This window comes from Salvelinus sp. IW2-2015, linkage group LG36, assembly GCF_002910315.2.
Source record: "Salvelinus sp. IW2-2015 linkage group LG36, ASM291031v2, whole genome shotgun sequence".
NCBI lineage: Eukaryota > Metazoa > Chordata > Actinopteri > Salmoniformes > Salmonidae > Salvelinus > Salvelinus sp. IW2-2015.
In genome coordinates, this window is record NC_036875.1 from 28,938,832 (window position 1) to 28,950,888 (window position 12,057).

General features: G+C 43.2%; 1 protein-coding gene across 1 annotated transcript; it reads left to right on the forward strand.

Moving 5' to 3' along the window:
* Nucleotides 1–4,668: 4,668 nt before the first annotated feature.
* Nucleotides 4,669–10,976, forward strand: LOC111959759 (LON peptidase N-terminal domain and RING finger protein 2). Its single transcript, XM_023981554.2, has 10 exons — nt 4,669–5,757; nt 6,854–6,972; nt 7,554–7,676; nt 8,360–8,518; nt 8,599–8,927; nt 9,057–9,171; nt 9,445–9,566; nt 9,680–10,001; nt 10,148–10,297; nt 10,407–10,976. The coding sequence occupies exons 1-10, from the start codon at nt 5,016–5,018 to the stop codon at nt 10,563–10,565; spliced, it is 2,340 nt and encodes a 779-aa protein (XP_023837322.1). The 5' UTR covers nt 4,669–5,015; the 3' UTR covers nt 10,566–10,976.
* The last annotated feature ends 1,081 nt before the right edge of the window (nt 10,977–12,057 follow it).

A 12,057-nucleotide genomic window follows, 5' to 3' on the forward strand; every position in this document is an offset into this window, starting at 1 on the left:
AAGATTTTTAAGCCTTTAGACCAGTGGTCACCAACCGGTTGACCTCCAAGCTATTCCTAGTCAATCACCAAACATTTCTGTAAATAAAACAACAATAAAGCATTGCGTTCCAATTATTGTTATTCGTTTCACGCTGTATTTGTATTTATTATGGATCCCCATTAGCTACTCTTCCTGGGGTCCAGCAAAATTAAGGCAGTTTATACCATTTTAAAAACATTACAATGCATTCACAGATTTCACAACTCACTGTGTGCCCTTAAGCCCCTACTCCACAACTACAGTACAAAATCCATGTGTACGTGTGTGAATAGTGCGTATGTTATCGTGTGTGTGTGTATGCATGTGCCTATGTTTGTGTTGCTTCACAGTCCCCACTGTTCCATAAGGTGTTTTTTTAATCAGTTTATTAAATATAATTTTACTGCTTGCATGAGTTACTTGATGTGGAATAGAGTTCCATGTATTCATGGCTCTACGTAGTACTGTGCGTCTTCCAAAGTCTGTTCTGGACTTGGGGATTGTGAAGAGACCTCTGGTGGCATGTCTTGTGGGGTATGCATGGGTGTCCGAGCTGTGCGCCGGTAGTTTAAACAGGGCACTCGGTGCATTCAACATGTCAAAACCTCTCATAAATACAAGTAGTGGTATTTGGTATTTTATTAGGATCCCCATTAGCTGTTGCTAAAGCAGCAGCTACTCTTCCTGGGGTCCACACAAAACATGAAACATAATACAGAACATCATTAGACAAGAACAGCTCAAGGACAGAACTACATACATTTTTTAAAAGGCACACGTAGCCTACATATCAATGCATACACACAAACTATCTAGGTCAAATAGGGGAGAGGCGTTGTGCCACGGGGTGTTGCTTTATCTGTTTTTTGAAACCAGGTTTGCTGTTTCTTTGAGCAATATGAGATGGAAGGAAGTTCCATGAGATAAGGGCTCTATATAATACTGTACGTTTTCTTGAATTTGTTCTGGATTTGGGGACTATGAAAAGACCCCTGGTGGCATGTCTAGTGGGATAAGTGTGTGTGTCAGAGCTGTGTGTAAGTTGACTATGCAAACAATTTGGGATTTTCAACACATTAATGTTTCTTATAAAAAGAAGAAGTGATGCAGTCAGTCTCTAATCAACTCTTAGCCAAGAGAGACTGAAATGCATAGTGTTAATATTAGCCCTTTGATTACAATTAAGAGAAAAACGTGCCACTCTGTTCTGGGCCAGCTGCAGTATAACTAGGTCTTTCCTTGCAGCACTGAACAATAATCAAGATTAGACAAAACTAGAGCCTGCAGAACTTGCTTTTGGAGTGTGGTGTCAAAAAAGCAGAGCATGTCTTTATTACGGCTAGACCTCTCCCCATATTTGCAACCATTGAATCTATATGTTTTGACCATGACAGTTTACAATCTAAGGTAACGCCAAGTAATTTAGTCTCCTCAATTTGTCAATCTCTCCTCCACTTTGAGCCAGGAGAGATTGACATGGATATTATTAATATTAGCTCTCTGTATACATCCAAGGGCCAGCCATGCTGCCCTGTTTTGAACCAATTGCAATTTTCCTAAATCCTTTTTTGTGGCACCTGACCACACGACTGAACAGTAATCCAGGTGTGACAAAACTAGGGCCTGAAGGACCTGCCTTGTTGATAGTGCTGTTAAGAAGGTAGAGCAGCGTTTTATTATGGACATACTACTACTCATCTTAGCTACTGTGGTATCAATATGTTTTGACCATGACAGTTTACAATCCAGGGTAACTCAAAGCAGTTTAGTCACCTCAACTTGCTCAATTTCCACATGATATATTACTAGATTTATTTGAGGTTTAGGGTTTAGTGAATAATTTTTCCCAAATACAATGCTTTTAGTTTTAGAAATATTTAGGATGAACTTATTCCTTGACACCCACTCTGAAACTAACTGCAACTCTGTGTTAAGTGTTGCAGTCATTTCAGTCGCTGTAGTAGTTGGCATGTATAGTGTTGAGTCATCCGCATACATAGACACTCTGGCTTTACTCAAAGCCAGTGGCAATTCATTAGTAAAGATTGAAAAAAGTAATGGGCCTAGACAGCTGCCTTGGGGAATTCCTGATTCTACCTGGATTATGTTGGAGAGGCTTCCATTAAAGAACACCCTCTGTGTTCTGTTAGACAGGTAACTCTTTATCCACAATATAGCAGGGAGTGTAAAGCCATAACACATAAATTTTGCCAGCAGCAGACTGTGATCGATAATGTCAAAAACCTGTCTCTTATACACATCTAGATGTGTATAAGAGACAGTGTTGAATGTCCTTCTCGATAAGCATGCTGAAAGTTTGCTATTTTACAGTAAACAAATTGACAACATTGTATCTGGTCAAACACCATTTTTTACAAAAGTTTACTAAGGGTTGGTAACAGGCTGATTGGTCAGCTATTTGGGCCAGTAAAGGGGGCTTTACTATTCTTAGGTAGCGGAATGACTTTTGCTTCCCTCGACATAACCCGAAAGGCCGCTCAGAATGGAAGAAGCCACTGCTCCAAAGCCGCCATAAAAAAGCCAGACTAAGGTTTGCAACTGCACATGGGGACAAATATTTTGAGAAATGTCCTCTGGTCTGATGAAACAAAAATAGAACTGTTTGGCCATAATGACCATCGTTATGTTTGGAGGAAAAGGGGAGGCTTGCAAGCTGAAGAACACCATCCCAACCGTGAAGCACGGGGGTGTCAGCATCATGTTGTGGGGGTGCTTTGCTGCAGGAGGGACTGGTGCACTTCACAAAATAGATGGCATCATGAGGTAAGAAAATTATGTGGAAATATTGAAGCAACATCTCAAGACATCAGTCAGGAAGTTAAAGCTTGGGTCTTAATGCGTCTTCCAAATGGACAATGACCCCAAGCATACTTCCAAACTTGTGGCAAAATGGCTTAAGGACAACAAAGTCAAGGTATTGGAGTGGCCATCACAAAGCCCTGACCTCAATCCTATAGAAAATTTGTGGGCAGAACTGAAAAAGTGTGTGCGAGCAAGGAGGCCTACAAACCTGACTCAGTTACACCAGCTCTGTCAGGAGGAATGGGACAAAATTCACCCAACATGTGGGAAGCTTGTGGAAGGCTACCCAAAATGTTTGACCCAAGTTAAACAATTTAAAGGCAATGCTACCAAATACTAATTGAGTGTATGTAAACTTCTGACCCATTGGGAATGTGATGAAAGAAATAAAAGCTTAAATAAATCCTTCTCTCTACTATTATTCTGACATTTCACATTCTTAAAATAAAGTGGTGATCCTAACTGACCTAAAACAGGGAATTTTTACTCATATTAAATGTCAGGAATTTGTGAAAAACTGAGTTTAAATGCATTTGGCTAAGGTGTATGTAAACTTCCGACTTCACCTGTACATTATCAAGCATTTCACACCTGTTATCCAGATAATGACTGTTTGCACTTGGTGATCTATAGCAGCTTCCCACCAGAATGGTCTTTAAGTGAGGCAGATGAACCTGAAGCCATATTACCTACCTTTAGGTAACAGACTGTAGCTGTTGACGGTAGGTGCACTTGATTCAGCAGCCTTAGCGCCAGGAAGGCTATGTTACCAATTTTAACCATTTAATGTCTGAAGGTAGAATTCTGCCTACCCGGAAAGCCCATAGAACAAATCAATTGTACCTATTCGCCTATCTCTGGCCAATCAGATAGCTCAGATCATCATGTCTGCAGTTTCCTTGTGCAATAGTCTGGAAAATGAAGCCTGGAACGCACATCAAAGTTGATAATTTGAGATTTCAAAACTTTTAAAACCATGACCACAGAGTGACTCAACAAATACAGCAACATGCTGCTATTTGTATGAGTAAGTTCATGTTTAAGTTGTTATTCAGCACTGTCAACACTTCAACAGTTTTATAAGCCATAAACTGCGTGTGTTTTATACAACTTTCAAATGACACAAACGCTATTGTTACCTGGCTGAGAGAGGAAGAGATAGTTAGGGAGAGTCTTCCACAGCCATTACAAAATTATACATTTTGTAGCTACTTAGCCTGCTATCTGAGTTGGTCATATTCTTGTTATTATCATATCGAATAATGCCTCAAGTTTCTGTTTTGAAAATGGCATCCACCAGCAATTTTGACCACATTTTCAAAGGATAGGATTACGGTTTTCCGTGTCTTTCAAAGCAGTGCAATATGTTTTGACAGTGTTCTCAAAACAAATGTAAGTGTTATTCTCGCTTTGCTTCTTATGTAAATTATTACATAAAACAATATATCCCACCAGTTGTTACATGAATTGAGTGCCTGGGCGATTTACAATGTTGATGGTATTGGGGTATATACAATGTTGCGTCGTAACCATATAATGGACCAATGACGTTTCACAGATAACGACACGTGCTTATGTGCGCGGCGATGCGTCTCTGAAATTGAATTCACCAACTGATCAGCAAGATAGAGTACTGCGAGGACCAGATACTTGCCTTTTAAATGTATTTTTCCTAACAGTTAAAAGTTCATTTGGCTATTTAAACGGAGTAGGAAATTTGCAAACCTCCGGTGAAGGATTTGAGCTGCCAACAATGTTTTGCTAGCCAGCAATTACAGACCGCCTTCTTGCTGTATTTTGAGGAGGCGTAGCTAGCGAAGTTAACGTTATGTCACAGATTGGAGGTTTGGTTATGTCAGCCAACTAACGTTAGGGACATGGGAAATGGGCATTACGGTGCTGTAATATAGAATCTGTATATATAGGTTGACAAAATGGGAAGTCTTCATACGAACTATTTTGACGTTAGTCACCAGCTTGGTGCATGTTCTATTCGGATCTCGCGGAATAAGGCCTACTAGCTCTTCTCTTGGAAAACAACACGGGACTTTCACAATGGCACATGTAAAAGAGTGAAGTATTTTTCTGATGAGTAAGGACTGTTTTTGTCCGAATATCAGTTAAGTTGTCAACACTGCTAGCTAGCTATACGTTTATAGTCCGAGACGAAAATGGAGACGGGAATCCAAGCTCACCAGTTTGTCCACGCGGTATCCAGCCCTAGAGCAGCGGGTATATGCACTGAAATGCTCGAGGTGGCAGCGGAAGCAACCCGGGCAGGTGACTACGACCTTGCCGCGGAAATCTATAGCTCTCAGCTGGTGGACCTCCAGCATCCAGACCGGGGCATCTGTTTGCTCAAAGCTGACGCTCTTGCCCAGGCCGGACGGATAGCGGAGGCGCTTGACTCGTACTGCACGGCGGCCAACATAGGCAAACTTCGGCCGGACGAATTGCAGCTTTTGGTTGTAAACATAGCACGGACTCTTCGCGAGAAGGAGCTAAACATTCATGGGAAGGCAAAGAGTTGTCATAAAAGTGGGAATGGAGACGATGATATCGAGGCCGATACAGAGGCATTTGAGGACGAACCCCTGGACTTGTTTTCGTGCCGCCTTTGTAGGTGTTTACTGTCCGAACCAACCACCATGGAGTGCGGCCATACGTTTTGCAAACATTGTTTAGAAAAAGAAACTGTCAAAGACTGCATACAATGCAAACATAAACTGAACAAAAAAGATGTACAGATCCTACCCATTGGGCTTAGAGTAAATGTCATCCTCAGTAGTTTGTTGGATAAATGGTTCGACTCTGAAAGTAAAGCCAGGAGGCATTGGATAGAAGGTGAGGTCTCACAGAAGAAGCACGACTACACAGATGCTTTGGAGAAGTACAACAAAGCCTTAGAACTGGGTAAGATAATGTAACATTTAAGCAATTGTCGGATTCTTATGTTTTAGAACAGATTATGTATTTTATGTAACCCCTTTACCGACTTAAAACCAGATAAATCTGGTAGACCAGATGACCTACTTTTCACTATTTCACATCGTGTCACCGATAGGGGGCGACACTGCACTGCATCTTTCGAAGCAATTATTTCATAAGCCCAGTAGTCCCCACTCCCCGATTACCTAACCCACATTTCTACTCTGACTCCGAGTCTCATACCCCATGGATTGATATAATATTCATTGCATAATGGTTGTGCTGTTACATTAAAATGGACTGAACTCCATTCAGTCTTTCCCCCACCAGCTATCATTTTACCAACATGCTCCATGTGTTTCTTATTTAGGGAAGCTGCCGGGATTTAGGTCACTCCCTCCTCCTCCGTTCTACCTTTGAAACACCCGATCAGCCCTGAGCAGTTCACTCCCTATAGATATGGACAGGAGTTGTTTTCCAACTCTGTGACCTGATTTTGACCAAGAAAAACTCAGGCCCCTAATTAGTCCCTTAGGAAAAAAACGTGTGTCCTGACCCTTAATACAGAAAGAGCATTGAGTCAGTCAGGAGTGAGAGTGAGCCAGCATCAGTGTGATTAAATCCTTTGGCGTTAAAGTGGAGGCTGGCCACACAGCAGCTCTGCTTTAATGTCAGCTACTGACCCGGTTGTGTAAATTGTGGCACTGCGGAGTTATGTCATCCAGAGATTAGCCAAAAATAGGCAATCATTAATCAGAATGTTGACCTTATCGTCTCTCCCCTCCCCACTAGCCAGAAGGGTGATACATGCTATTGTAGGCCTAATTCCCAGCACAGACTGTGCATGGGAGTTTACAGTGCAATATTCTAATTCAAGGAAAAAAAATTCTTCTGTTTGGACATGATAAAAGCATTTGGTTGTTGTCTGACTCACTGTAGGATTGTCTATGCATTTACAGGCTGGCTGCCTGCCCAGTAGCAAATGTCATACTGTGATAAACATCCAACTTCACAACAATGTACCTGTTTGAAAGGGTGTAAATTAAATTTTCTCATTCTGCTTGTTCTCTCTGTTGTGCAGCGCCATCTGTAGGTCTGCTACTGGCACAGCGTGCTGAGCTGCACTTGGAGAGTAAGAACTACAGCCAGGCCATCCAGGATGCAGAGAGCCTGTGTAGACTCAACCCTCTCTGGCCAAAGGTGAGGGAAATAGATATGCAACTCAATCTACCCAGCAGAGTATAGACCACTAAATGTCCTCATTATATCTGGGCCTAAAATATTAATGTCTCTGTCTAGTTATTCACATTTTAGTCATTTAGCAGATGSTCTTATACAGAGTGACTTACAGGAGCAATTAGGGTTAAGTGCCTTGCTCATGGGCACATCGACATATGTTAAAGTATGATTTGGAGGCTGCTGTGTGTTCACAGGTGAGATAGGATGCTACATGCTTGTGTGCATGTTAATATGCAAATTACCACTGCTGACAGAGACATGCAAAATAGAACAGATATAGCTGAAACCCAGGCACTGTGAATAGGGAAGAGCTTATGTTGACCTGGTTGAAGAGCTCCTGGATGTTATGACAATAATTACCAAGTTGGGGATTTAATTCCCATGTTTTGCCGTTTTTAAAAAGTTATCTTAAATTGTTTAGGATGGTCATTAACAATATTCAGATTACTCGTTATCAGTGTTTTGAAAATATACTTTATTTTTGAAATGCCAATAGAGTAGTTCCTACTCAAAATGTTTTTCCTCTCGCTGTGTTTTCCCAGGCCCACTACATCAAGGCCTCGGCCCTGAGTAAAGCCAACCGCAACGATGAGGCCTTAAAGGAGTACTTCATGTGTGTGGCACTGAAACCTGATTGGATGATGGTGAAGCTGGAAGCCCAGAAGGTAATACACAATTTTACCCCCCTTCAATTCAGCATTCCCGTTGAAGCTAGTTCAAAAATGTAAAAACGTTCAAACTCTTTTGTCCATTTAATTCCATTACACAGGCTCAACCACAAACATAATGTCCTTAATGTCACATCACAATAGTATAAAAAAAAATCACAGTACAATCACAGTTGCTATGGTACTAATGCAGTATCACTATGTACGATATGACAGTGTAAATCTGTCTCTATGCTTACTAGACAGGATTAGTTTGGTTTTAAATCCTGCTCCACAATAGGTGATGACGCAATGCCCCCATTCCAGCTGTCTTAGCTGGGGAGCTATGCCAACCCTATCCCCTGCTGTCACTGTGGCCTGTTTTAGTAGCTCCACTGCTGTTACATATTCACTGCAATATGTACTGTCACTATGACAAGACCATCTGTTCAGTATGTGAGCCATGTCCTTTATTTCCACTGTCACATATTCCCTTTACACTATGGATACTATTTCAAGTTCCAAGTTTTTATTGGCACTTGCACAAGTACAATGAAACACCTTTCTTACAGAGAGAGCATTGAGGCAAGTCAGGAAGGAGAGCGAGCCAGCGTCAGAGGGTGATTAAGAGTTATAAGCTACTTATGAGTGCTATGACATTGTATGAGCGTACTTACTGACCGTGTGTTCTGTTTTTGTAGGTGCTTAGTGAGCTGTTCTCGTCGGTGTTTGAGAAGGATGGTCAGCCCACTCCCATACATCCTCTACAGGGTGGTCCCTCCACTCGCCTCAAGCCCCCCGCCCTGTACGGCTCTCTAAACCCCTTCACCACGCCACAGAAGCCTGGCTGCTCCTCACAGGTCAGTACATGCATACATACACGTTTACACCCCCACACACCTATTTCTCCTAGTAACCCCTCTCCTTTTCCATTCTCCAGGACTTAGAGTTCAGAGTGAGTAAGAGTTCATTGTGCGATGGTCCCTCAGACTCCTCCAAACATCCCCTGTCCSCCAGCAGTGAAGCTGAGAAGCCCTTGCTAGAAGACGCCAAGAGCCTGGCCAGTGTCCTGGCTGCCCAGCCTGCCCCCCCAGGCAGCCMCAAGAGGAGACACAGTGGGGACGGCATAGCCTTCAGCCCTCCCTCCAAACTTCTCAGACCAGATGAAGCCTGCTCCTCCTCTCACCTTCCTGCTGCTTACCTCTGGGGAAGGACGGTGTCCTCAGACCTGCTCGACAGTAGAGATATGGAGTGCTCCCTCTGTATGAGGTAAGAGGACCATCAATTAACCACCACAATTATATCTTTACAGTTAGCTACTCAGGATGTTTGATTTTCAGTCAATAGTGATAATTACCTCTACTGATAAAGCTCCTGTTATTGTGTTGTTTCTTCCAGGCTGTTCTTTGAGCCTGTCTCCACCCCCTGTGGACACACCTTCTGCCTCAAGTGTCTAGAGCGCTGTCTGGACCACAACCCCAACTGCCCTCTCTGCAAAGAGAACCTCTCCGAGGTGTGTGTGTGTATGCATACATACAGAGGAAGTAGCTGTGCTCTATATGTGTATGGAAGGCTTAGGGCAGAGCTGGTGATTATGAAAATGATGGCTGTAATTTCTGTCGCGTGATAGATGATTTAGCGTGACAAAAACAAAGTTGGCACAAAGCTTCCTCTGACACATGTATTAAACTAGGATATTGGACCAATATAAAATGCAAAGAAAAATGCACAAAGACATGGATGATCCAATCAAATGTAAATGTCCTATTCCACTGTGTAATTCCAGTATCTGGCCACTAGAGGATTCAACAAGACCCTGCTGATGGAGGAAGTTCTGCAGCGTTACCTGGGAGATGAGCTGGCAGAGAGGAAGAAGGTCCACGAGGAGGAGATGAAGGAACTGGCAAAGTGAGTCACAGATTTGATCATTTTACTTAGCCATTGACTTAATGGTAAATTAATCCTGTAGTCCTGCTTTTTATGCTAATCACTGACCAATCGTGTCCCTCCTTCCACCCTAGCTTGAACCAGGAAGTGCCGATCTTTGTGTGCACCATGGCCTTCCCCACCATCCCCTGTCCACTGCACATCTTCGAACCGCGCTACCGCCTCATGATCCGCCGCTCCATGGAGACCGGCACCAAACAGTTTGGCATGTGCATAGCTGACGAGTTGAAGGGTTTTGCTGATTACGGCTGCATGCTGGAGGTCCGGGACGTCAAGTTTTTTCCTGATGGGAGGTCTGTGGTCGACACCATCGGTGTGTCCCGCTTCAAAGTACTGAGCCACGGCCAGAGAGACGGATACAACACGGCCAAGATCGAGTACCTGGAGGATAAGAAGGTGTGTACTGGCAAACGCTGTGTGTGAGGATGGTCATGTATGTGGATACAAAAAGTGCATTATAGATATTCGTATCCTCACTTTTGTAAGTTTGGTGTGATTAGAGTGTATGCTAACTTTTTTTTTTAAATATTGTGTGTGGTCAGGTGGAGGGCCCGGAATTAGTGGAGCTGCAYAAGCTTTATGTCTCTGTGTACGACCAGGCCAGCGGCTGGTTCACCTCCCTTAAAGACAACATGACGAGCCAGATAATCAGCCACTTTGGACACCTACCTGGGAAGGACCCTGACCCACAGGTACGACACTAACCTAACCATCTCTCTCTCTCTCGCACACACACACTCATGTCATATAGTGATTGAGTGTGTTGCTGTTATCAAGTTGACTTCCTCCCTCTCCCTCCAGGGTAATCCCAGTGGTCCAGCGTGGGCTTGGTGGCTGTTGGCTGTGCTGCCTCTTGACAACCGTGCCCAGCTCACAATCCTGGCCATGCCCTCCCTCAAGGACCGCCTCATTGCCATCCGCAGGGTCCTGATCTTTGTCACGCGCAAGAGACCCCGATGACCGCTCAGCCGCCACCACAACCACGTAGACCATGCATGATCATTCACTCATTCAGTAAACCCACTTAGCTTTCATATGAGGGAAATGCCTTTGACTCCTTTACAAATGGCGCTCTCTGAATCTGAAGAAGCCGTTGGATTGTAGGGTGTGGGATAGGGAGGTCATTGTTTCTGGTTATCCATCCATCTACCTATCAATGTCCAGTTCACCTGTCCTCTGTCACAAGAACTCACTGGAATTATGGACTTCTGTCACGCTATCTCAACTTCTTATGTTCCCTCTTTCAAGGGAGGGAATAAGAGCACGAAATCAGACTGGTGCCTGTCATGATGCAACTGAACAGAACTGGGCCGACCAATTAAAGGTGTTGGGTCCACAATGTTCTGACTTGGTGTACATTTTCTTTTTTTTAAGAAAAATAAAAGGACCTGACAAGTACCAAAAAATAATTTGTGTGACTGAAAAAGAAGCCAATGTCGAATGTATTGTGTTGTCTTCAGTTTGGGTGTTATGTTTCTGTTTAATCCCCGCTGACTATGTTGAGACTCATAAAACCCAGAGCGATAGAAGCCTCCAAATGGAGTAGAAGGTGTACATATGAGAATGTGCTCCTGCTTAATTGGCCTATTCATTTCTACATGACTGGGGAAATGGATGCAAAACCAGACATTTTTCATCTAGCCCAGTCATATGTACAGTTGAAGTTGGAAGTTTACATACACCTTAGCCAAATACATTTAAACAGTTTTTCACAATTCTTGACATTTAATTCTAGTAAAAATTCCCTGTCTTACGTCCATTAGGATCACCACTTATTTTAAGAATGAAATGTCAGAATAATAGTGATTTATTTCAGCTTATATTTCTTTCATCACATACACTCAATTAGTATTTGGTAGCATTGCCTTAATTGTTTAACTTGGGTCAAACGTTTCGGGTAGCCTTCCACAAGCTTCCCACAATAAGTTGGGTGAATTTTGACCCATTCCTTCTGACAGAGCTGCTGTAACTGAGTCAGGTTTGTAGGCCTCCTTGCTCGCACACACTTTTTCACTTCTGCCCACACATTTTCTATAGGATTGAGGTCAGGGCATTGATGGCCACTCCAATACCTTGACTTTGTCCTTAAGCCATTTTGCCACAACTTTGGGAGTATGCTTGGGGTCATTGTCCACTTGGAAAACCCATTTGCGACCAAGCGTTAACTTCCTGACTGATGTCTTGAGATGTTGCTTCAATATATTCACAATTTTCCTCCCTCATGATGCCATGTATTTTGTGAAATGCACCAGTCCCACCTGCAGCAAAGCACCCCCACAACATGATGCTGCCAGTGTAACGGATGTGAAATGGCTAGCTAGTTAGCGGTGGTGCGCGCTAATAGCCTTTCAATCGGTTACGTCACTTGCTCTGAGACCTTGAAGTAGTGGTTCCCCTTGCTCTGCAAGGGCCGCGGCCTTTGTGGAGCGATGGGTAACGACACTTCGTGGGT